This window comes from Drosophila teissieri, chromosome 3L (genome assembly GCF_016746235.2).
Source record: "Drosophila teissieri strain GT53w chromosome 3L, Prin_Dtei_1.1, whole genome shotgun sequence".
NCBI lineage: Eukaryota > Metazoa > Arthropoda > Insecta > Diptera > Drosophilidae > Drosophila > Drosophila teissieri.
In genome coordinates this window covers 10715431-10741005 of record NC_053031.1, presented here as the reverse complement: position 1 = coordinate 10741005, position 25575 = coordinate 10715431, and the positions used below count along the sequence as shown (strand labels likewise).

The 25575-nt window shown below is 39.7% G+C and overlaps 1 protein-coding gene and 1 non-coding gene across 4 annotated transcripts; one reads left to right on the top strand and one right to left on the bottom strand.

The window, feature by feature from the left end:
• Nucleotides 1-604: 604 nt before the first annotated feature.
• Nucleotides 605-25575, top strand: LOC122616993 (galactosylgalactosylxylosylprotein 3-beta-glucuronosyltransferase P). Of its 3 annotated transcripts, none has more exons than XM_043792620.1 (9): nt 605-726; nt 1279-1602; nt 17306-17336; nt 17529-18101; nt 18672-19199; nt 21903-22089; nt 22215-22372; nt 23613-23903; nt 23992-25575. In XM_043792620.1, exons 4-9 carry the CDS (start codon nt 17898-17900, stop codon nt 24103-24105), a joined length of 1482 nt encoding a protein of 493 aa, XP_043648555.1. In that variant the 5' UTR covers nt 605-726; nt 1279-1602; nt 17306-17336; nt 17529-17897; the 3' UTR covers nt 24106-25575. The 3 variants fall into 3 exon arrangements, with proteins under 3 accessions (XP_043648555.1, XP_043648556.1, XP_043648557.1); XM_043792621.1 differs by having other exon boundaries at nt 606-624; XM_043792622.1 differs by lacking the exons at nt 605-726; nt 18672-19199.
• Trnad-guc lies at nt 13625-13696 on the bottom strand. The gene has a single exon. It is a non-coding gene; the product is annotated as a tRNA-Asp (tRNA).

Genomic DNA, 25575 nt, shown 5'->3' with positions numbered 1-25575 from the left:
TATTTAACTGTATTTAACTTGTATTTAAATTGATAACGGTACCACAGTTCTTCTTTTAACGCAGCTCTGTAACGTGAAATTCTGAATTAACAGTTGTTTTGTGAAAGCGGGATAGCACCATCAACAGCGCTGCCCCCCACGCAAGTAACAGTAGTAGCGCCGCGGGTGTGCAGACTTCTGCTGTTAGCAAACATTTACAGCAAACACTTGACAGAATGCACAGTAAAATTTCTGAAGTGAGTTTGTTAAACATGGTAAATAAATCCGCATGAAACTCTAAGTCATTAAATCAAGGAAATATAGCTCTTTTATTGTTTCTAAAAAATTAGCACACATACATTATTTTATTATAATCTTAAAATAATTATTTGGTTAAAGCTGCTTTATTTTTATATAAAAAAAAAACATTATTTAATTTTAATATTTTTTTTGTTAGAGGCTAACAGCAAAAGATGCTTACAGAACTCGAGAGAATGTTATGCAGTCGAACCACTGCACACTGTTGTCGCATCGAACCCAAGGCTTCGAACTTGCGGGAGTTCGAACGACCCTAAAAGAAAAGTGTATTTAAACGCTTTGCGAAGCACGCTCTATGTTATTGCTCGATTTTCGTCCGCGCAGCTGGTTCGTCTCAATTTTTTAATAAAATAGGAAGTACCAAATAAATTAAACGGACATTGGCTTAAAGGCCATCAAACAATATACCGAAATAAACAAGTTTGTTGGGTAAAATCAACTGAAATTAGCGAATTCTTTCGAGAAATTTGAACGACTCCAGTTTGCAGACTTCGTGTGCGGGTGGTGTGCGGTACATTTACAGTTAGTTGCGCAAAGTGCGTGTTTAAAAATAACAAAAATGACGCTGGATATAAAAAAAACCGAAATAAGTAGGGAGAGCAATAAATGAGTGGCAAAGAGAAATGCAAATTTATCGAGTCGGTCAATTTAAAAAAGCCGCATCCTGGAAAAGTGTGTGCGTGTGTTCGTGTGTGTGGCTGTGTCTGTGAAATAAACAAAAAAGGCGAAAGTTTACGCGCTCTCTCTGTCTCTCTCTCTGTTGCTCGTTGGGCCGCTCTCTCTTTCTCTCGCAGGACTTGCTTCGATTTTTCTTCCGCCTGCTTTTCCTGTTTCATTTCCCTACATTTTTTTATTACTCTATTTACACTTGGCGAGTCCTGCCCTATGTGTGCACACATGTGTATGTGTATGTGCGCCTGTGAGTGTGCGTGTGTGTGTGTGCTTTCTCACACCTGATGTTTTTGTTGTTCTTGCTTTCAGCCGCCCCTGTTGGCCAAGTTTTTTTGTTGTTGCTTTGGCAACCGTTAGAACAACAACAACAACAACAGCAACCGCAGCAGCAACCACAACAACAACATAAACAACAGGGACACATAAGGGTACTTCCATTGCTGAAAACATTTGCGCTTTTCAAAAATAAGGTGAAAAAACCGAGCCAGACAGTCTGGAAAATCCATTGAAATACAAACACAATTTTAAGTCGGCACTAAAAACCGAAAGTGGCTGTATCCCCCGATTTTGATGAGCAGCCAACAGAGATTTCCGGTATCCAGCCAAATGGCGAGGAGGAGTTCCACGCTCCAGGTGAGTGCCATCCATATAGTGCCACATGCCATGCCACCCCACCCCACCCCTTTATAATTTTCGCACACACGGTGAGAAATATGTACCATTTTCTGCAATTTGCCAAGTTAATCTTATCGAACGCAATTACCAACAACTATTTGAGTGCCGAAAGTTAGCATCAAGTGCATATCACTTTAAGAAATGAAGTTGGTAACACTATCTGGAAGTCAAATGATTATAAACATATTCACTTTTATGATTGATTGCACTTTCATTTGTTGCCCTCTAACAATGTCAAAAACAAGTATCTTACTAAAGTTTCTTATCTAAACATTAAAGACACCATAACAACATTTCCAGTTCAAATCGAACTGGTTTTGACCATCAGTAATTAAATTTTAGTTAATGATAAATGATTAATATTGGATACACAATATACAGTTACGGTAGTCAGAATATCGGTATACTAATTACTTCGCTGCTCTTCAGTAACTTCGAAGTTAACTTCACAGAATATATTAATGATATATCTTAGCCTTGAGTTGTCAAAACAGCTCACTATCAATATACAGCTGCAGTCAAAATAATAGTAGTGCCCACAGAGGTTTTCAAACAATCCAAAAAAACACCTTTCAAAACGTGTTCAGAAAATTTTTTTTAATTTTCAATGAAAGTTAACTCATAGTAGGTGGTAATAATAAAAATTGACTTTGAAAAATGCATAAGACTTTTCAGAAAGAAATGAAAATGTTAAAATGGACCTAAATTTGATCGGTCAAAATAATAGTAGTGCATTTTTTCAAACAGCATCACAGCCAAATAAAACATTTTAAGTTTAAATGATAAAAACTATGTAATAGCCCTATATTTAATGTTTATTTTAGTATTTTGTTGAATAGCCTTTGTTGGCTATAACAGACGCACAGCGCTTATGCCTGGAATCAACTAAATTCTGGCATCTTTGCACAGGAACAGAGTCCCATGACCTTTGTACAGCTTTCCAGAGTTTAAAGCTATTACTCGGTTTTATTTCTGAGATTGCTCTCTTAACGTCACACCACAAATTCTCACTTGGATTGAGATCGGGTGACTCTGCGGGCCACTGTATGACTTCGACTTGATGGGCTGCGAACCACTCTTTGGCGAGTTTACTTGTATGTATTGGATCAATGTCCTGTTGAAAAGTCCAAAAAAGTGGCATGTCCTCGAAGGCATATAGGAGCATCATCTCGTTTAAAATTTTTACATATAAATAACGATCCATGATATATTTTACCCAATACACTGGCCCAACTCCATAATACGAAAAACTCGCCCAAATCATAATCGCTGAACCACCGTGCTTAACCGTTTTTAATGTATATTTCGGGAAAAAGTCAGATAAGGGTGGTCGTCTAACAAACTCCCGAGAGCCATGGCCTCCAAACAAAACTATCTTGGACTCATCCGACCACAAAATATTCCTCCACTTCTCCAAAGGCCAATTCAAGTGCTTTCTTGCAAACTTCAAACGGAATGTTGCATAACTTGCTGCATGTTTTTTTGTTACTAACGGCACTTTTCGTGGACTTCTTGAAATGAGGTTTTCATCTCCGAGACATCTTATTGTTTCCAAACTAAAATTAATTTTACAAGATTTTTTTTAGGGCTGCAGTGGACCCGAAAGGATTGCTTCTTGCCTGTCTTGTTAAGCGATCTACTGACCTTTTGGTCAATAACTTGAACCGACCACGAGTTTCATTTGTTGGTTCATATTTGATTGCATTTCTAATCATTGTAGAAGAGCATCCGATAATATTTTGCACCCTGACATAAGTCTTTCCAAAAAAAATCACTTTTTTAATGAGTTACCGCCTCTCGGCATTACAGTGTTTGCCACGCCCCATATATTCTGTACCTAATTTCAAAGAAGAGTCTAAAAATGATAGAAACTGTTAAAAAACACGCAAGAGTATTGTAAAATACCACAAACCTGGCTAAAAAGCGATTAAAGTTAATTATTCTTGTCAATTTAGATGGCACTACTATTATTTTGACTGGGTCAAACAAGTGCATCCTTGCAATTAAAGCCGAAAAAGAATGTAAAACGAAGAGAGAACCGAAAATAACTTTACGTTCTTAGAGAGCAAAGAATTAACGTCACTTGTGTGAAAAAATTATTTGAATATGTGAAGGCATAGAGGAAATAATGAGAAATAACGTGTTGCTTCACCGGCACTACTATTATTTTGACCGCAACTGTATGTATGGTATATATAGTATATGTAAGAGTATTTATTTATTTATTTTTTTCCGTGGAGCTTAGTTTGCATGTGTGTGCCGACTGCTTGATATTTTCTATTAGCGGGCGCTGGATTTTCCTTGCTCGTCGCCGTGAGCAGCTGCTAATGGGTTGTGAAAAAAGCGAGCGAACGAAGTGGGCGGCAAGCGGGCTGAAAGGCGGTGGAAAACTTAGGGTGGGCTTAGGGGCCGGAGGGGCGTCTTAGGGTACAGGGGGTGGGGAGTGGCCAAGCATGTGTGAAACTTCCTCGCAGTGGGAAAACATATGGTGGCAAGTTCAGTGCTTAAGGTTCGGGAACACAAGTTTCCACACTCCAGATTATGGCCCATAAATTTGTAGTGCATTTGAGTGTCGGTTGAGAGTCATTTAAATAAATTTAATATTTTCGCAGCCTAACTGTTTTGGTACATTAATTGTATAACCATTAGTTAAACACAATTAAGTTTTAGTTCGTTTGTCACAACTTATAATGCATCTTAAAGAAGAAAACCATTTATTTACTATAAATTATAAAAGAGTTAATCTAAACCTAGAACTAGTTGGAAGTTTTGGTAGATATATAAAAATTTACGGTATTACACAATTTTAAACTATTATCATTCCAGTGGCTAGAGTTCCATAAGTTCAAGAATTTTGTGTTGAGTTGTTTTGGTTTAAAATACTTTCTGCACGCGAATGCCTCACAAAAATTTTCAAACTAGACCACATGTGGAAATGATAAAGAATTGTTAAACAGCTTTCTATTTTGGGCAAGCTTTTAAGTTTTTTACCCACCGACAAATGTGATTACCCTGTGTTATATAAACTGGTTAAAGTTTAATCTTTAGACCAAATAAGCCGCAGGAGTTGCATTAGTTTGTTGACCTGGAACATGTCATTGCCTGCCTTTTGAAGAGGACTCCTTAAAGGACCCGAAGCCCTATATCAAATCTACATGCCAGCAATCATCGTAAAAGAAACCAGCTGAGCTGGCCTGGGGCAGGTAGATAAGGGTGCACCTCCCGACAAGAGACCTTCTGCTAGAAGGCACATATGCAAATGATGGCCCAGTGCCACCCAGCCCTGCCCCCACCCCCTGGCTCCACTCCCATGTGCGTGCGTGCGAAATCTGCGAGCAGAGGCAAAATGATTAACAAAGGCTCCCCGAGGTGCGGCAATATGTTGGGGCGGCACAAGCAGTGGGCGGCTATTTGTACTAGGCGTGCACTGCAGAAAATACGTGGAATATGCGAGCTCTTTGACTAAAATAACTTATTGGAAAGAACTGAAATAAATAGTTCATAAATAGCTAACTATTTAAGGCACATTAAAAGCAGCAGATTCTAAAAGTATATAGACAAAATCTGGTGTAATTTCTTTCCGTGACCATGGGCCTTTCCCGGCGTACGCGCATGAGGAATTACATCCATCGTCAGTGACACGGACACGGACACCAACTGAGATGCGGACAGCGGGACAGATCCTGGGGCGGAGGAGTGCCCCTTTGGGACAGGCGCAGTGCGGTTGTCACAGCCCGGGCCCAGCCCAGTGTTCAACCTGCTCATCCTCATCATCATCTTTCTCGGACGCCTATGTCCTGGTTAATGACATTTGAGTGAGCGGAGGGCGGGGCGAGGGGAAAAGGACACCCGGCGGGGACGTCGGCCGAGCGAGTAATTTGTGTCACGTTTTAATTTTTGACGCCGCAAAGGACGTTCAAGTGTCTCCCCTCGTGATTATGACAATTAGGATTGCGTTGAAATCCTTCTCGCTTATTTTGTGTCGCGTATTTAAAAAGGTTTATTGTGTAAGCCTCGCCTGGGGAGCTTTTTGTGCAACTTATGCTTGCTTGTGCCCCATTAAATTAAATTTCGCGGCGAGTTTGCGCTGCTCCAAATTAAAATTAATCACTTTTAAACACCAGCCAGAACACCATATGGTAGTTTCAATTTGTAAATATTACTAATGTGCTGTGGGATTATAAACAAACTTAACTCTAAGCTGCTATAACATAATTTATTTATAGTAATTCAATTAAATATTTTATGCAGCAACATTCAATTGCAATTAACCGAATTTAACGATGACTAATGGCGTAGATGAAATAATTAAATTTATAGGATGCTAGTAGTGAATCTCTTTAATATGAATTTTCATTGTTTATTTTCGCCGGCATGATAATTTTAAAATTCATTTATGTATATAAAACAAACAGCTTTGATATGAAATTCATGGAGCACCGCTCGCTGGTCATTCAAGCGAATAACTTTTTATGCTGCAAACCAATTTTGATAAACATTTTAAAAATATGCCATCGCAGTAATTGGATAGATTTGCATATCAATCAATTTGTGGCTTAATTGCCATTTTATTATTCACTTTCTGCCCTGCACGTCGAGTGGTTGGCCCAAAGACCTGCAAATTCGGCTGAAAAGCGTCAGTGGAAAGTCCGCACTCATTAGCCATGATTTTCCTGCTCTTTTGTTTTTCACTAAGACGCACTTCAGAAGCAAAATCCTTCTCTCAGCGGACTGTCAAATGTCCTGCAAACTTCGTATGCTCCTGAAGCTGACAGGCAGCTGAAAACGTGGCAAAATAAGTTTCAACTTGGCTCGCAAAAGTTTCTTTGTGCTTTATGCAGATATTTTCAATTTATTCTAGTTTTTTATAATTAAAAAAATGTTTTAAACCATTTCCAGCATTTAATTCATTAAAAATGGTTTAGTTTTTAAACCAAACGCATTTATTTCATTGAAAACTTTTAGTAACTCATATATCAAAAATTTAGGAACATATAAATATATTAAAAACATTCAACTAAAATGATTTTTTCAACTTACAACATCCAACTTGGATCATTATCGTTTTCAATCTAGAAAAACACAAGTTGCGAACACAAATTCAATTAATTTTAAGTGGGATTTCCTAACCAGTTACCGCATTATTTATTGAGAACCCCTCGGAAATGTCATAGGCATGGCTTGCATTTTCCCATCCTCCTCGCTTTCCCAGCCTCACTGATTTCCCTGCCATCGTCGGAGCTGCACAGTTTTTCTTCTCTGCCAGTGGCTTTAAGGAAACCAACAACTGCGTAAACAGAACAGAACAGGAACAGCAGCGACAAGGAGCGGACAGGACATTAACAAGAGGAACAAGAGGCGCCAGGGGGTGGTGGGCTTGTGGGCGAAAGGACTTCACTTCACTTCAGTCAATTTGACAAACATGACACAGAAACGAAAACGAGAACGCCTCATGGCCCACCGTCTTTTGCACAGCAAAAAAGGCATTCAAACTTGGAAAGAAAATATCTTTTGTAACTTATAGATGCCCATACATCATATTGTGAGCTAAGAACTATAACTTTGGTACTTAGACCATTTGTAGTAAAGTTTTTTAGTTATTACGGATGCGTTTGTGCTTTTCAATTTGTGTTTTTCAAAAGGTAAAACCTTCTAGAAGACTATATAAGTAGTTTCATATGAGTAGTTACAGCATCCGTCAGATTTTGAAAAGTTTTTCTTCATGTTTACCCGGTGACTGGCAATTTGGCGAAGCAGTTGCTCTAATGGACAGGACTCGCAGACGCTGCTGGAGGGCATCTTCCTTGGGAAAGGAGAGAGAACGGCAGAGCTGGCAATTAAATTTTTAAAATGCCATTTCAAAAGCAATTTCGAACGGCAATGGAAATTAAAAATGCCAACTGTGCACGCGTCTCTGTGTGTGAGTGTGCTGCAATATAGAAAACAGAGCGTGAAAAGGAGCTGCACAGAAGGGGGCGGTGGGCGTGGCAGGACACCAAGGACGTCGGCAATATTTTCGCAAATAAACGTAAATTGAATTTTGCGGCCAAGAATGGCAAGTTTTGTGCGGCCGACCAGCACAAAATCACCCAAAAGTAGGAAAACAAACTGAAAAGAAAGTTTTTTACAACTTTGTGTGTGTGTGCTTTCTTTATTCTTTTCTTTTCTTAGTTTTTGTTTGTTTTGTTTTTGTGTGTCATCATTGAGGAAATCCGGCGCCAAGTGCCGGCGCCTCTGCGGCTACTTTTGCCTTTTCAGCCAACTCATGTGATTTCCCCCATTTTCCATCCATTTTCCATTCATTTTCCCCCGTTCCGCATCCTGAAATGCGCTTTTTCCTCTGTTTTGCTTGCGACTTTCGCAGCTCAGCTGTTGTCACCACCCCCGCCCCCCTGGAAAATGCAATTTTAACTTGAACCCGTTTTTGGTTTGGGACTTTTATTGGGCCCGTATCCGCATTGCCATTTCTCACATTGTTTTCTGGCCCTTCCTTGTAATTTAATTGGCAATTTGGACAGTTTTTCAGTGTTTCAGTTTTCCAGTTTTTCACTTTCCTCCTCCCTTGGCCAAGAGCCATGAACTTCGCCCAAGTCTGGCGCAATCTCAATTTGCGACCAAGAGCAAGACCAAATGAATACAGTGATTTTATTCGTTTTCCCTTTAGAAATTTAGCAATTTTAGCCAGAATGAAATCTTTTGTAAACTCAATTTGATTATGCACTGCACACTGGACACTGGACACATCCCAGATTGCCAGCCAGTTATCCCCCTGGCAGCTCTCCTTTCAAAAGGATGCCATTTTAGAGGAAGATAAGGCTCCACCTGCACTTTTTGCCAGGTAATGGAAGACAAACATGAGAAGGTTTGATTTATTGCAGCTTTTCTTTGTGCGAGAAATTACAGGGAGCCTGCGAAACTCATAAAAATGTAACTGAAAAGTCAGTAGAAGAGACTCTTAAGGGCATTTTAAAAATGGAAAGTCTGAATAGTGACGAAGTAAATGAACAACGAAGTGATATCTAGACTTTTTAATGTACAGGGTCTTGCCTTGAAATTACCTTTCCATTAGAGTGCAATTTATCTCTTGCACATTCATTATCACATTCCTTAAATGGTTTCTGTTGAAAAAGTGTGCTGATAGGACCACTTCCGGTCATTTTTGAACATTCAGAAAAGAAATGTATTTTATCTTGGGGTAATTCTCCTGAGATTAGGCAACCTAATGAATCAGAAATAAATCACTTCCACTTTCGTCGTAAATTTCATGGAATTTTGAGTTAGTGCGAACTATGAGAGTTCCTGAGTCTTATAAAATAAATGGGAAAAGGTTCTGATAATTTGTTTAACTATTACCCATAACAATCAGCTATGTAACGTGTAAGCGTAAAATTATTTAAAAGTCATCAACCATATAATTGTTTAATAAAATAAAGAGCACGTTTCGATGATGTAGTCACCTATGATTTGCATATATATTTATTGGGTCGTTTATTTTATTGAGCATATAGACATATTTCTCGTGCTTTTCCGCCATAAAATCAAACTGGAAAACTGATTACTAATTGATGTGGGAATCGAACTTTTGGCTATCAAAAAACCAAATTGGTTTAGTTGCCAATTAGTTGTCTTAAGTGATTTGTCGCAGGTGATAAAAAGAGAGTGAATGTGATTTAACATGCAAATCACGACGAAAGTTTCAGTCACACCATCGATTATAACTTTCAAATAGTTTACCCAACAAACGAATTCTTGTGGCACAAACTTTAACTAACTATATCAGCTGTTGCGCCCCCAAAAGAAAGGAGGAAAAAGGCGCACCCAAACTCACGCAACAGTTTTCCCCAACCTATAGCTCCCCCCGCCCATTAACCACCCACAAAGTTCGATTGATGACCGTAACGATTGATGATTCCCGCCGGATAGGCCTGGAATTTGGGAGTACCTGGTGGCCACAGTGGATTGCCAGGCAACTTGGGCGATAACGAACATTGCTGAAAGTTGTGGGAAGATATACGAAAGTTTGAACAGCTGTGGATATTTCAATTATATTGGTCTTCCTATATGTTTACTAGCTTCTCTTGTTGTAAGCAGCTGTTTTGCTGTTTATTGTGATACAACTAAAAACCACTGGTTGCTATTGCTTGGGCCATTAACTGATAACTTAAAGGGTTTGCAAATACTGTACACTTCAATATTACAAAATTAAACAAATGCACTAGTTTCCGCTCTGCAGTTTTTAATACGGATTGCTACTGGAATATCCCTAATTCTCTCCACTGTGTCCTTTATTGGCATTAGCCTAATAGCTCATCGAGTCGAGACCAACCCAAACATGGCTGGATGGCTGGATGAGCCATTAGTCGCAGCCCACTAATTTGTGTCATAAATTTTATGGATGGCGCTGTAAAGTTGATTTTATGCGGTGCACACTCTTCCCTTTATTCGCACGATATTCCAAATTGGATCTGAATAGGTGTAGTATGGCTGTGTGGCAGATATGACTTGATAGATGCCCCACTGTTTGACTCTTTTATGGTTAGAAATCTCGGCCATACCGTGCGACATGTAGCACGGTTATTAATCAATTTGATGGGTAATTTGGAACGAAGCTTATCTATAGAGTTTTCCCTATTTCAGTTCAGTTTATCGAAGCCACTGTACGTAGCAGCACACACCTTAAGTGAACTTTAAATAAACTTTGAGTTACTGATAATTTTGCCATTTGGGTTGTAGCAAAGCTAAATATAGAAGACACTAAATAAGAGTGTTAAAATTGTGTTAATTTCCATGGTATATTTTTGGCGTGAACAATTCATTTGACACATGTTAGCGAAAACCAATTGGATCGTATCTTGTTTTGCTGGGTTATTTCAGAGTAACCAAAAGCAAGTTTAGTAAACACCCATTTAGTCAACTATAAAACGCTGTAGTTTGTTGTAATTGTTCAGTGATTAAAATAATATAATTATATGTGTAAAATGCTTAACTCATTCAAAAAACTAGTATGTTGATTATTGATTAATAATATTGTGCAGAAAATGTAAATTTTAAGCGATGTGCCTAAGAATTTAAAAGCGCACACTCTATATTCGTATGCACATGCAATACATCAATATTGATGGATTGCATACATGCACTTATTTTCCCACTTCATCAAGCACGAACTGCAGGAACCAAAAAAAAAAAATATAAACATACTATATAAATGCAGAAGCAGCGTAGCGCGGCTCTTAAGAATTTGTGGCACGTTTCCATTGATTGCGTTTGAGAGCTGCCACCAAACCGGATATAAATGACTCTATGCACTATAACTCACATGACCATAAAGGCATTCAGATACGGCCACCTCCGCCATCCACCATCCGCCTTCCGTCCTCCGTTCACTCGGGATATCCCCATTCGTTAATCCATTAAATTTGAAATATGTTCTGGCTGCGGTGGTCGTTGGCTCGTGGCATCCTGCTCGATCCTGGAAATCCCTCTCGCATTTAGATAAATGCTATGCGCTTGGGTAATGCCGATGTGTCAAGTACGGGTTGAAGCTCCTTTTAAGCTTGCAACACAAATCAAAATGCGAGGCACTGCCTCACCACTCACCTCTGCCCTTTGCAAGCGCACATTTCGCAGCTCTGGAAAGAACTTTCTCCTCTTTCTCCCGGTTTTTTTTGCCAGATGAAGTAGGGGCGTTGAAGTGCCAAAGAACAGCAATATTTCATTTAAATAAACAAGGAAATATTTCCCAAAAGGGGGGTGCTAAAAAACTTAACATTCCCATCTAAATTAAAACAAATATTCTGTTTCTGCATTGCTGTAGATTACTACATTTGAAAATGGTTATCCTGTAGATAACTACATTTGAAAATAGTTATCAGGTAATTTTAGAGAAAACCACTTAAAAAACGATTAAATTCACGATGCAACCGAAATGGTGCACATAGCTGGTCAGTTGCCACGGCTCCAAAGTGCACATGCCCCTGGTATTATGCAATTGTTTTTGCCAAACACCAACACCTACACACACAAACAAACACACTCTGAGCACCAATACAATGATGGAAAAGGAGAACTTGCAGTGCCGGCGACATTTTGATGGCTCTCCACAGTGGGATATTTCATTTGGCGCTTATGGCCGAGAATAGCTGAATAGCTGAAATTGAATGGCCCGGGATGGAAAGTGGAAATAAAGGAGAGGCACTTTCATTTCCGAAACAACTCCTAAATTCGTGTCCTTGCCGCAAAACGAGCTGGTCGGGCGGCCGGTCATTCAAAAAGCACTTTGAATTCCGCCATGCCACAAAAATTCCAACTCAGTCGTTCATAGCGTGTTTTCACTTTAATTATTGAAAGCGTGATGGGGCTATAAGGATGGAATGTTTTTACTAAGTATCCTTAAAGAGTCCTTGTTTGCGTACGTCTGTTTAACATCGATTTAAGAGCTATTTCTTTTTAAGATTTTGAATTTGCTTAAATGCGATTTAAATCTGTTTTGGAGAGGACTAGTCAAAAGCCCTTAGAAATGTTATACTCCTTTATACTCCTTACCTAATTTTCTAGGAGTTAATATATAAGGTCGACTTCAGTTTGAATTAATCTCATGCTCAGCTCTTTGTATTAATGCATTTCAAAAAGGCAAACTTCTTATGACGACTGACAGAACATGTTTATCAACATTTTGTGCCCAGAAGTCAGGCTCGATGAGGATGAGCTGTCGGCACTACGTGACAAATGCCAACATCTTTAATGCTGCCATTACAAAAAATAAAATATTATGATATTGCACTCTGACATTTGTGCCCCATTGTGTTTGAGCACTCGCCACCCACTGTGCCACTGTGTGTCTGTGTCTGTGTGTGTGTGTGTGTGTCTGTGAGTGGGTGGTTGCGTCCATTCAAGGACACGGCGTGGCACCGCTCTCGAATGGCATCCGGGTGCTCGAGAGCCTGTGCCTGGTGCTCGCTGCAGCTCCTCGACGCCGCTCTCCATAACCCTGGCAATGGCAGAGTGCTCCATTTCGCAACTTCCACACCCACACCCACACACCACTCCGCACACACCCACACTCGCCGTCATTTTCCGGCTTTCCCTTCGTCAGCACTTGGCACCCACTTGTGCGGTATTTTGTTTTCGCTCTCCACCGCCCACCCACGACTACACAGCAAAATTAAAACATTAAAAAGAACATTTTGAAAATTTTTTTTAAACTCAATCTCATTGCGAGGTAGACATTGGTATAGTTATTATTGAAGCTGTAAAACTTAATGAAAGTGAATATAAAAATGTTGAAAGCCAAAATTCTGTTTGTCTGGTTTTCAAGCACTTTTCAGCTTCGCAACTTGCAATTTTTGCGTGTAATTTTCATATAGAACTAAATGCATATATGTATATATGCTTGATCATTTGGCGCAGTGCACTTAACCATGCCCACTTGATGTGCCCCGTCTGGCGGGGATGCATTCACATTTATACATATATGCAGCACATCCAGTTGTTTCCATTTCCATTGCGGCTTTATTTGTTGGCCTCGGTGTGCTGGAATTGTCATGTAAATGGGTTAAGTTCTGACATTAAATTGCGCCCGTCGTCCAGATTTTTCATTTGTGCTCCTGCTTTGACGTTTGGCCAACATGATTTCCCATTTCCGACCGACCGGCCATGGGTCGTGATCCTGTTTCCGCATCCTTCTCCCTGCTCCCTTCCAGCCCCCGTCGGTTATCCTGTTTATTCATTAAAAACCAAAGCCGAGAAAATGTCGGAAATTTCTGCCAACGGGCACAAAGAGATTTGCAGTATTTGTTGATAATTGCATTTTCTACTCTGTTTTGGTCAGACAAGGCATTGAATTTCATTAAAATAGCTTGTTCTATTGAAATTTGTTTGGGATTCTCTTTCATGTTACAAATTCACATTCATTAAAAATGGTTATGACAGTGCAACAAGATAGTAATAATATTTATGGTTGGTAAAAAAATAGAAACAACATCTCCCCGACGGGGAATTGAACCCCGGTCTCCCGCGTGACAGGCGGGGATACTAACCACTATACTATCGAGGATGTTGAATGCCGGGCAATCAAATTTTCATTTCCAAAACACCTCTCAAAAGTCTATTTTTAAAGGGCCAACATCGGTTTATTATAGTTTATATATCGGGCACGCGAGTTTGGAATATATATAACGCCATTGATAAGCACTCATGGTAATAATAATCTTAGTAATCATTTGTATTGCAAGCATAACTACGACATTTTGGGTACTGCTGCTAATAAATGGTGTATCTCAAACATGTTGTACATATGTAACATGTCCAAATTGGTACAATATTCCCGATAAATTGGTTTAATGCGTCCCATCTGTTATCATTATTTGAGCTGTATAATGATTAGTGGGAATTTTGTAAACTATATATGTACATACATAGGTATATGCATACAAAAGGAAAATAAATATCTTAATATCCAATTAAACTGGATTAGGCTGAATTTTAGCTTTGAATGAACATATTAAGCTATACAGCTTATAGATTCGCTAATATAGATAATCACTTAAACATTAACAACAGCTTAACAACTGATTTGCAAATTGGGTTTTGTAACCGCGGGGCTGCACACTTTAATTGCATGCAGATTGAAAATAATGCTAAACAGAAGCGAGCAGAGAACAAAACCCAAATGCAACTAAAGCGAAGAACAAAACGGCGCCCAACTTTGTGGGAATCATGCAAAGCGCAGCACATTTCGCATTGGCCATTGAACTTTCATATCAAAAAACAGCGGCACCACCGGCGAAAATGGTTTTTTAAAACGCTTCAACACGCGAGACCCCAACAGCCAACAGCCAACAGCCAAACAGCCAACAGCCGCGCCCCATCATAATTGGAAAAGTCTGTAAGAATCGCCGGTGCTCGTACCACAGGCGTATACGTACTATATGCTACTATATGTCTACATACATACATATGTACAGCTGCGAAAAAAAAAATAGCACCACTGGCCCAGTAAAACTTTGAATAAGTCTCCTACCTACAATTTAGGGTTTAAAAGGAGCTGAAATACCTTTTTAGAAAGGTTAAACAATTCACTTTTTAGAAAATAAATAAATAAATTTTTCACAATTGTTCTATGAATTCTTAACTTATTTAAGGAACTTTATGAAAAGTGACAAAATAAGGCGAAAAAAATAATAGCACCACTTCATAAAAAATGCTTTAAACATAAAATATAAACTTAACAGTAAAAAATTCCTTAATAACAAGTGATTGTATATTAAAACTACGCCCATCCCATTAATTTAATATTTGGTAGTGTATCCTTTATTAGCAATAACAGCTGCGCAACGTTTTGGCATGGAGTCAACCAGGTCCTGGCACCGTTTTAGGGATATTTTGCTCCAGGACTGTTTAATTATACCCAAAGTTATTCGTTGTTAGTTGGCTTTGAAGCTACAACTGCTTTTCTCATATCTGACCAAGAATTTTTGATGGGATTACGGCCTGGGGACTGTACAGGCCAATCCAAAACAGGAACAGATTTATTTTGGAACGAATCCTTGGCTTTCCTGCTGGTCTACTTGGGATTATAGTCTTTTAATTGTATTCGGAAAAGGGTAGCATCATCGTCACCAAAATATCCACAAACACATGTTGATCCCAGATGGTTTTTAACCATGGTATATTATGGTATAGCCCCAACTACATAGTACGAGAAACAAGCCCATACCATTATACTGAATCCTCCGTGTTTAATTGCTTCTACTGTGTAATTAGGCTTATATTCGGTGTTCTTAGGTCGTCTTACATACGATTAAGATCCATTACAACCAAAAAAAACCACCTTGCTATCATCTGACCATAAAAAGTTCGTCCATTTTTCACATGGCCAATTTAAATGTTCCTTGACGAACTTAAGGCGCTTAGTTATGTGTCTCCCATTTAAAAGAGGGGCTTTCCTGGGACTACAGACTTTTAATCCATGTTCCCTGAGACATGTGTGAACTGTTTGCACTGTTGCGGATATGTTGAGATCCTTTTTCAGTTCGGTAGCAGCTTTAAATGGATCCTTCTTGCTCTCGGGCACTAGCCTTTTGAAGAGATGGGTGCCCAATGATTGTTTTCTCCCACGTTTTTCGGGATTCTCGTTGTAGGTGATTGCATTTCCTATAATTTTGTTTTAGCATTGAAGGAATAGACCAATATTTCTGTGTGATTTTCCTTCAGAAATTGGTTCTTTGACCATGCCACGCTTATCTGAAGAGCAATGCTTTCCTCGTCCCATTTTAATAATTTTTTTTAAGGTATGTTTCAAAAATAATGTTGGAAAAAGTAATAGAAATGTCAAGTTTTATAACCATGTGCTTTTCACCAAAACAAACCGCCGACAAGTATTGAATATTTCAAAAAATCGATAGTGGTGCTATTTTTGTTTTCGCCTCATTTTAGACCTTGACGCCCAAAAAAAATTATTAAAAATCAAGGTATGGACAATTCAAATTTTTTTTTTCATTTTTGGATAGGAAAAATATCTAGCATTATGCGAAAAATCAGTATTTGGTACTATCGGTACCTCAACCTTAATTTATTTGATCGAGAACAAAATACGTTATGGTGGTGCTATTATTTTTTTCGCAACTGTACATATATGTGCATGTATGTCCATATATAAGTGCATGTGCTTGTAGGTCGGCGGGAAAACAACTTCCGCTACCAGCTGATAGCACCCCACCCCCCAACCCCCTTCCCCTGCGCCCATTTCCCCAGGCAGTTGTTAACAACTTTGCGCAAATTACAATGGCAGAGTGGAAAGTGGAAAGTGGAGTCGAAAGGGTTAGGAGGTCGTGGCTTTGGGCACAAGTGATTAGCACAATTGCTGCAAAAGTGCAATCTATGAAAGTGATCTCTTCAATCACATCAATAGTAACTATGTATGCAGCCAAAATGATTAATATACAACTATCACAAACGCAACTGCACTCATCACCTTTTATTAAAGAATCATGGTTTAAAATTCAGATGCTTCAAACTAAAATGCGTGTATAACTAGAGGATTTAGCACTAAAAACTGACCTAAAGTCGGTTGTTTGTATCGCAACTCGTTGAGATATGCTATCATAATACAATTAGCAATAGCTGATAATAAATAAATGCTATTGGCCTTTGCAGTAAGCTCTTCCGAATTTCTTTTTGAGCGCTTTAAATGCGGCGCAATGAGCTAATTTAATTAAAACCCGATGTTGTGAAAGCCAAAATCCAAATCAATCAAAATTGATTTCAAAACCGTATCAAACAATTTCTATTAAAACCGCACAGCAATGAAGTGATAACACAACTTCGGTGACTTACAAATGACTTAAATGCTTTCAGTGTTATCTCTTCTGAAATACATTTTTTTACGAATTATTCCCTTGCGAAAAGAGAAGAGCTGATAATGATGGATATGTTGTACATGATTAATAAAAAGAACACAATCAAAGCTGATTGGTTTTTCCATGTTTCGGTTTATTGATAAACTTCAATAGGGGTATTATATTTTCGGTATTACATACGAAATCATATAGACTTATAAAACATTGCATAAACTAAAAAAAAATACATTTAATTATTACCTCTGTGTTTTAAAGATATTATATGACGACACTAACTTTCCCTTAATTTTCTATATTTTTTTCAGGTTTCCAATGCGCCAAATAGTTTAATGAAATGTAAGTTTTAGTTTCCGCATCTCGCACATTTAGAGGGCAATAGTAAGAACATTAACAAAAACCGATATCGCTGCCTAGTATACACATGTACATATATACTAAAATATATCTATGTATGTATATGCCCATATGGATGCATGGAGAGGCACTTGCGATAAAGCCAGTATAAACATAATAACCATACCATTTCAGAATTCATTGCGTACCGAGCAGCACGCCCTATCGTCGACCGTCCCGCCCCCTGGCACCGACCCCGCCCCCGTCTCCGCCTCCGTCCCACCCCTTCCGCTCGGCCCTGCGTTGAAGGCGTTGATAGTCAGTTAATGGAATGGAATAAAATAAATCAAAACCGCAAAGGCAGCGAAACGGCGGAGTTGACAAACAAAAAGGGCCACAGCACAGATATTATACAAAATTCGAAAGCGAACGAATGCCAGCGAAAAACCAACACATTGTAAAGCGGCCAACACGTAAAAAATCAACACTTGCAACAAACAGCAAGTGCAACACAGGTTGCAGGTGCAACAGGAGAATTCCTCTAGGACGATTCCGGCGACTAGGATGAAGGGCGGCAACTACAGCAGCTTCGGCACATACAGTGGCATCAGTGGCAGCGGCAACGTGGGCAACGGCACCGGCAAGATGTCACTGGGCAAATCCATCAAAATGTACCTGACCATTTTCATCCTGACCACCTGCATCTACATGGCGCTCTATCAGTACCACATATCCCGCGAACCCTTCGCCGCCAGCGAAGTTGTCAAGGTGAGTTCCCATGTATGTGCACTGCGAGAAACTTTCACCCCTTGTATTCTTTATAACCAAATTTGATTAGACATTTGTTTGCTAGCTAGACAACAGGGCATGACATCAATGTGTTGACCTAATCCACATTTTAGTTGATTATAAAACGTAAATCATATATTTTAACTTATTATTAATATTAATACAAATTTAGCACTACGAAAACGAGTGGCATACCTATATATAGAACTCCAAATAGGATTTTAGACATGTTTCCCTTTTTCTCTGCGTGACTTGGATAATGTTTGTTGATTTAAAGTTGATTAAAATATGGATAGAAGCACGAAATAAAAAGGCAGGTGCTAAAAAGCTAACCGTCGAGTTAAGATTAGAGTAGAACGTGCTTTTAGAATACTCGTAAACTAAAGATGGCTTAAACTTTGTGTTGAGAAAGGTGGCTCTTTTGTTTCCCCCCGCCCAAACTCACTAAACAATAACTAGAGCAAATACTATTGAAATGTTTTCTGTGTGTTCTTTTTTCCATTTCCTCCGATTCTTACTAACCAATTGAATGTGAACTAAAAACTGTAGCATCAAGAGAAATCATCTTCATACATCGCCTCATATTTGTGGTCACCCATTTCCCTGCTAATGGCCAATAGTTCCTTGAATTCCCTTAACAATTCCACAACAACAAGCACAACAACGACAACAACAACAACAGCTCCAACGACACCAACAACCACCACCACTACCGCCACAGTGGGCAGTGTGGGCCAAAAACTGGGTGCATCCTCAACCTCGTCCATTCGCATGGTATCATTAGTGGCCACAACACCGTCATTTATATCGCCCTTATCGGAATCGCGATCGGAATTGGGATCGTTGGGTGGCCATCAAAAGACTGCAACCATGAAAACAAGCACCACCACCACAACAACAACAACAAGAACCACAGCCAGTGGGTTGGCCTTAGCCACAACTAAATTGTCAGCAACAACAAGAACAACAACTACAGCCAAAACAAGCGCCAAACTGTCCGCGGCGACCACGCCCACTGCCTCCCACATGGAAAACGGCCATAAGACTCGACCAACATTCGTTGCCGCATCCTTGCCCGTAAATATACTGACACAATCACTTCCATAGAGCACGTAAAAAATGCACAGCGGAAAAGCTCCTAAAATCAAGCTTATACCAAAAACGATATTCGAAAAATATTAATATTAAATCAATGATATGATCTTTCGTATTGAATTTTATAAATGCTACTTATATTTATTTCCATACTCCCAAAATTGAATAGACACAAAAAGTAGCTATTTAATTAGAGCATTATACTTTAAATCAATTTCAAAGAGTTGAATATATTACAGTGCTGAATATTGAGTTTCAGTAATGTAACTAAATGGTCCAGAGAATTGACAGCAAAATTTCAGATAAACACTCGCTTCCTAAAAATTGGTCATGAATTTATGGATACATTTATCTCGCAGTGACGTCAGTTGCACAACACCCACAAATAATCAAATTTAGCATATTTATCGCTTATTTCTCCCCGCATTTCACTTTTTCCGTTTTAATCTGCGAAAGTGCATTTCGAGCTTATCTGCATATTATTTTCACTTGACGCGTGCATGTCTGGCTGCTTGTCTTTATTCGATAACCGACTGTTGCACTTGTTGCCCCATTCAATAGCAACTGAAAAGTTCACCCTTTCCTTACGCTCTTATCGCTTTTCCTCACCCCGTTTTTCCATTTTCCTAATTGCCATTGGTCACTAACAAGTGTCATTACGGCACTAAATGTAAATAATTTGGGATGGACTAGTTCTTATGATTTACATACAAAACTGAAGTAGGGATGTAAATGATCTCACAGATTGAAAAATTCTAATTAAGATCGTATATTCAGTAGCTTATTTAAACGAAGCTGAAACTTGGTGACAAATGTGCACCACACTTCGCCAACCAACTTTGCCACTCGTTCGTTAATTATGGTCCCATTAAAATCCTAAATGGAAATATATTGCCAACTATATTACCAACTTGGCCATGCAAACAAACCAACAACAAACACAAAGGGACGCTGTGGCACACAAATTACGCTGTTTATCTAACCGACTTTTGTTGGCCAGCATGTGCAAATTGGTGGCCGGCTATTTGTATCACGATTTCTGGGTTAATCACATGCATTATATTAACCAACAAGCCCCGCTAACTGCGGGTGTGCCACTGCAACTGGTGGCAAACAAAACGTTACTCATTTGCCATTTGGCATGAGCCTAATTTGAAAATTGCTCTACTGCAAAACACAGAACCACAAAAAAAAAACAGAAAACCGCATCCAGCTGCAGCTGAATGATATGGAAGGAAAAATATAGAAAAATCAGTTGCATTGAATGTGGCCACTGAAAGAGGGTGGCCTGCTGCTGATCTAGATTCCAGGTTTATGCAAAATTCAAGCCAATTGAAAATATTCACGCGCCAGTTGCATCCACAAGCAGCGATTCCACTGCCCTGCACTCAATGTCAACGGTCAAGCCCATCAGCAATGATATATAGTATCTGTGGATATATAGTATACCTCATACATACATATACATATAATAAAATTCTATGATTCCTAATATAAGAATGTCCTTGCTAGAAAACAGCGTAGATTTTTGACTTGATTACTTTCTATACCTTTTATCTATATAGTTTTTATACATTGCAAAAGGTTCTTAAGTGATATTTAATCATGCTTCAGTAATGGTACTAGTAACACTGTAACCTTGCAACTGTTTTAAATTTTATAATGAATTTAAGAACTTAAAGATATAATGATATTTTATATGTATGATACCTTTCATGTGGCATTCAATATTAGCATTCAAAAGGGGATCCATTACATGAATTCAGCTGATATTGCGAAAGACCAGCTACTTTGCATGCCACCCAACCCCTTGATCCCATCCATCTCTCTCTCTCTCTGCATTTCATTTGAATATCCGAGTTTATTTTGCAAAATGAATGCATTTATATTTTCCACCCCCTTGCATGTGGGTGGGTGGTATGGGGTGGTGTTGTGTATGCATGTGTGTCAACAATGGACAATTTGCAAAGTGAGTGCGCCAGTTTATTTATTTTCAACGTCAGTCGTTCAATGGGCCACTGGTTCACAGGCACATCATATCTAGAACGAGTGTTTAATACATGTGAGTTAAGCATTACACTCGAAACAATTTACTATTATTTAATTTACAAAGCAAAAGGTTATACAACATCATTAAGTTTAAAAGGAGAAAATGGGTTTCCTTGAAGAACTTTGCGTTGAATACAATTTCTTTTATTTGCTAAGCTTTTATTTTGGTGATTTTTAAGAAAAGCTACACTACTCTAAAAAAAGTGATTAATTCAAGGATGCATTTTGCTGCCTTTATTGCATAATTGTGCCGAGTGCCTTTGAGTAGCGAAAGGCGACCCATATTGCTTAACCAGAGCCCAGGCACACCGACTTGCGGCACTGATGGGCGGATGTGGCTCGCTTTCGCCTAGTCAAGTCATTGGGCTGTAAATTAATTTGCATAATTGCTCTTAAAAAGAAGCTCACGCCGCATTACGCACCACCCACTGGCACCTAACGAGGCACTCAGCCAACCACCAGGCACCCAATCACCCAGCCACCCAACCACCCAGCCACCTTGTCATCCAACTACCACCACATAGACCTAACCTAACCAGTCCAAGTGCAGTGCACACACACACACACACATACGCCCCGTAGCACACGGCGTTAGATAACCTAATGACACTCAACTCAAATCAACTCGACCCACAGCCGCCCCTGTACATAATCACGCCCACCTACCGACGACCCGAGCAGCTGGCGGAGCTCACCCGGCTGGGCTATACGCTGAAGCATGTGGTGAATCTACTCTGGCTGGTCATCGAGGACGCCAACAAGACGAATCCGCTGGTGGGCCACACTCTGGATCGCATCGGTGTGCCCTACGAGTACATGGTGGGTGAGTATCGGTTCCCCGCCCAATGCTGTGTCATGTCCGGGACACATTCAAGTGATATTTACGAGTCACTACATCGCACCCATTTATACTTCCACTTCCATGGCCACATCCCGTTGACCCGGTAGCGCCCATGCCGGAGAAGTACAAGCAGACGAAGAAGGCCAAGCCGCGTGGCGTCTCCAACCGGAATCGGGGCCTCGAGTATCTGCGCGAACATGCCACTGAGGGAGTGCTGTACTTTGCCGACGACGACAACACCTATGACATTAGCATATTCGAGCAGGTAAACCAGCGTCAAGGAGCAGCAGGTGGGCTGTTGGTAGCCTGGTCACCACCGACCCACCTGGTGAATAAACCACAATTTACACGAACTGGGGGTCAAAGGATGCCCATTTCGAATCGATGGCGTATAAAGCCGAGCTACCGTTTTCACTTTTGTACAGCAAATTTAAGAATTTAAAAGAGAGAATGCTATAGTCGAGTTCCCCGACTATCTGATACCCGTTACTCAGCTAGTGGAAGTGCGAAGGAGAGTCTTCAGCACTGACAGTTTTTGGCGGTTTGTGGGCGCAAGAGTGGGCGTGGCAAAAAGTTTTTTGGCAAATCGTTAGAAATTTACAAAACTAATACAAAAATGAAAAAATATCAAAACATTTTTCATAAGTGTGGGCGTGGCAGTTTTGGGCGGTTTGTGGGCGTTAGAGTGGGCGTGGCAAAAAGTTGTTTGGCAAATCGATAGAAATGTACAAGACTAATACAAAAATGAAAAAATATTAAAACCTTTTTCAAAAGTGTGGGCGTGGCAGTTTTTGGCGGTCTGTGGGCGTTAGAGTGGGCGTGGCAAAAAGTTTTTTGGCAAATCGATAGAAATTTACAAGACTAATACAATAATGAAAAAATATCAAAACCTTTTTCAAAAGTGTGGGCGTGGCAGTTTTTGGCGGTTTGTGGGCGTTAGAGTGGGCGTGGCAACATGAATCGACAAACTTGCGCTGCGTCTATGTCCCTGGAGTCTGTATTCTTAATCTCAACTTTCTACCTTTTGTAGTTCCTGAGATCTCGACGTTCATACGGACAGACGGACAGACGGACAGACGGACAGACGGACAGACAGACGGACGGACAGACGGACATGGCCAGATCGACTCGGCTACTGATTCTGATCAAGAATATATATACTTTATATGGTCGGAAACGCTTCCTTCTGCCTGTTGCATACTTTTCAACGAATCTAGTATACCCTTTTACTCTACGAGTAACGGGTATAATGAATGTGCTATAGAGAAATATGTCGAGACAAAATCATTTACAAAATATATATGGTTTAAGTTTAAGGATTAAAAATGCCATCAAGAAGACACCTTGCTTTAATATAATATTGCTAGAAAGTTGTTCAATCTAATTACTTAGTTCTATTTGCAAAAATATATCAGTAGGTCTTATGAACTATATGAGGCAGAAATGAAACTGATAAAGAAAGAAACTGTTTTAAATTCCACATCAACTTCATTTATTCCGTGCAGATGCGCTACATCAACAAGGTGGCCATGTGGCCAGTGGGCCTGGTCACAAAAACCGGAGTGAGCAGCCCCATTATCCAGGAGGGCAAGCTGGTGGGCTACTACGATGGCTGGATCGGAGGCCGCAAGTATCCGGTGGACATGGCTGGATTTGCGGTGAGCGTCAAGTTCCTGAAGGAGCGTCCCGATGCCCAGATGCCCTTCAAGCCGGGTTACGAGGAGGATGGCTTCCTCCGCAGCCTGGCGCCTCTTGACGATGCGGAAATCGAGTTGCTGGCCGACGAGTGCAGAGATGTGAGTAATGCCATAGAACTACATTTTCTCAAAAAGAAAAGAATGTCTTAAAGTTGCTCCATTACATTTTTGATTCTCACAATTATAGATTCTCACATGGCACACGCAGACGAAGAAGAACGCACCCGGCCAGGCGCTGAACAGGACGCGCTACAAGAACACGAACCTGGAGCACATAGATAGGCTACTGGTGCGCCCATAGGGATATTGACTGTAGTTAGCCAGTTAGCTAGTTAGGCTTAGCTAGAAGCTCGCCGTATTCAGGGTGGCTCGCTACCATTTTGACCGTGGCTCTGTCGGATTGTACAGGTACAATCCGGCGCCCGGAGAAACCCAATCAGAATTGATCAGATCATTAGTCGGTGTACATTATTATCATAATCATATGTTTAGTTAGGCTCTAAGCGCACACATCCGTATGATAATTCTTTGCACCGTAGGCTTTGTTTGTTCGAACTTAATCGAAACCTTAAGTAACCTGTTGTATCATATCGCAGCGTCCATGACTACTGTGTAAATAATTTAAGATTACAATTGGTTTAACGCTCTAAGTTAAAAAAAAAACGGAATTCTCAGCCATAAAAGCAAACATCAGCAACGAATTGGATAAGATGTTCCTAGACCAAAAAACAAGCCCCTCAAGTTCGGCATTCAGCATTCCTCAATCAGCTGCGACACCCAGGACCTCCAAACAGCCGTCTGCAGGATTCGTGCGAGGTCAGGGTCTGAGCCACATCAACAATCAATTAGGGCAAGGTGTCAACGAAAAAATGTAGTTCCCCGAATCGCTCTGAAAGCGGGGCAAGCGTTTCAATAATTCATGCCGACATATGGATGTTCGAGGCGGCACAGATAAGTCGTGCACGGATGAGCCTCCTGCCCCGGCGAAAGCAAACTGAATCGCGTGCCTCACTTAAATTGCACGACATATAAATTGGATACGAACAGGACGACGGAGACATACAGAGTTTCAACAATGTAATGGGTATGGGTCCTGCTAATGGGACTGAATGGCTTAAAAGTTTGGCAAAAATCAATTTCATCCTAAACGCTGCACGGTTTTTGTTGTGTTGAATGAGAACACTTTTTGTATACCTAAGAATTGCGTTTTGTTCTTCGTCCGAAACGGGTTTCCAAAGCAACACTACTTTTTCACTACTCATAAGTACGCTAAGTTAAGTTTATAAAGAAAATTTATATTCAAGTTATGAACTGCACTGAAATCGCCTACATGTAAATAATAATCACCAAATATTGTAACCAAAATTTTTACACATCCCGCTAAAGCAGGGAGAAGTGCAGGGATGGGAAAAAACTCTGACAAATGGTATTACGAGATTTATACAATTTATACAATTGATTATGGAATGCGATATGCCGCAAAGACATTAGTTAGGTACTTACAAAATCTTACAAAAAATAAAATAAACAACCGAGTCTCGATGCACTCTCGAGTAATGCAACTTAAACCTTTTCAAAAATATCTTACAATGTTTCAATGAATACTACAGATACAGAAATACGTCTAAAACTATTCTCTTATTCAAGTAAACTACAACATAAAATGTTTAAACCTGACAGGACTAATAGCAAGGAACTTCAATCATTTTTAAACAAAATACAAATACCTTTCAATAAATTGATAAACTTTTCTTAAACATTTTCAAAGTAA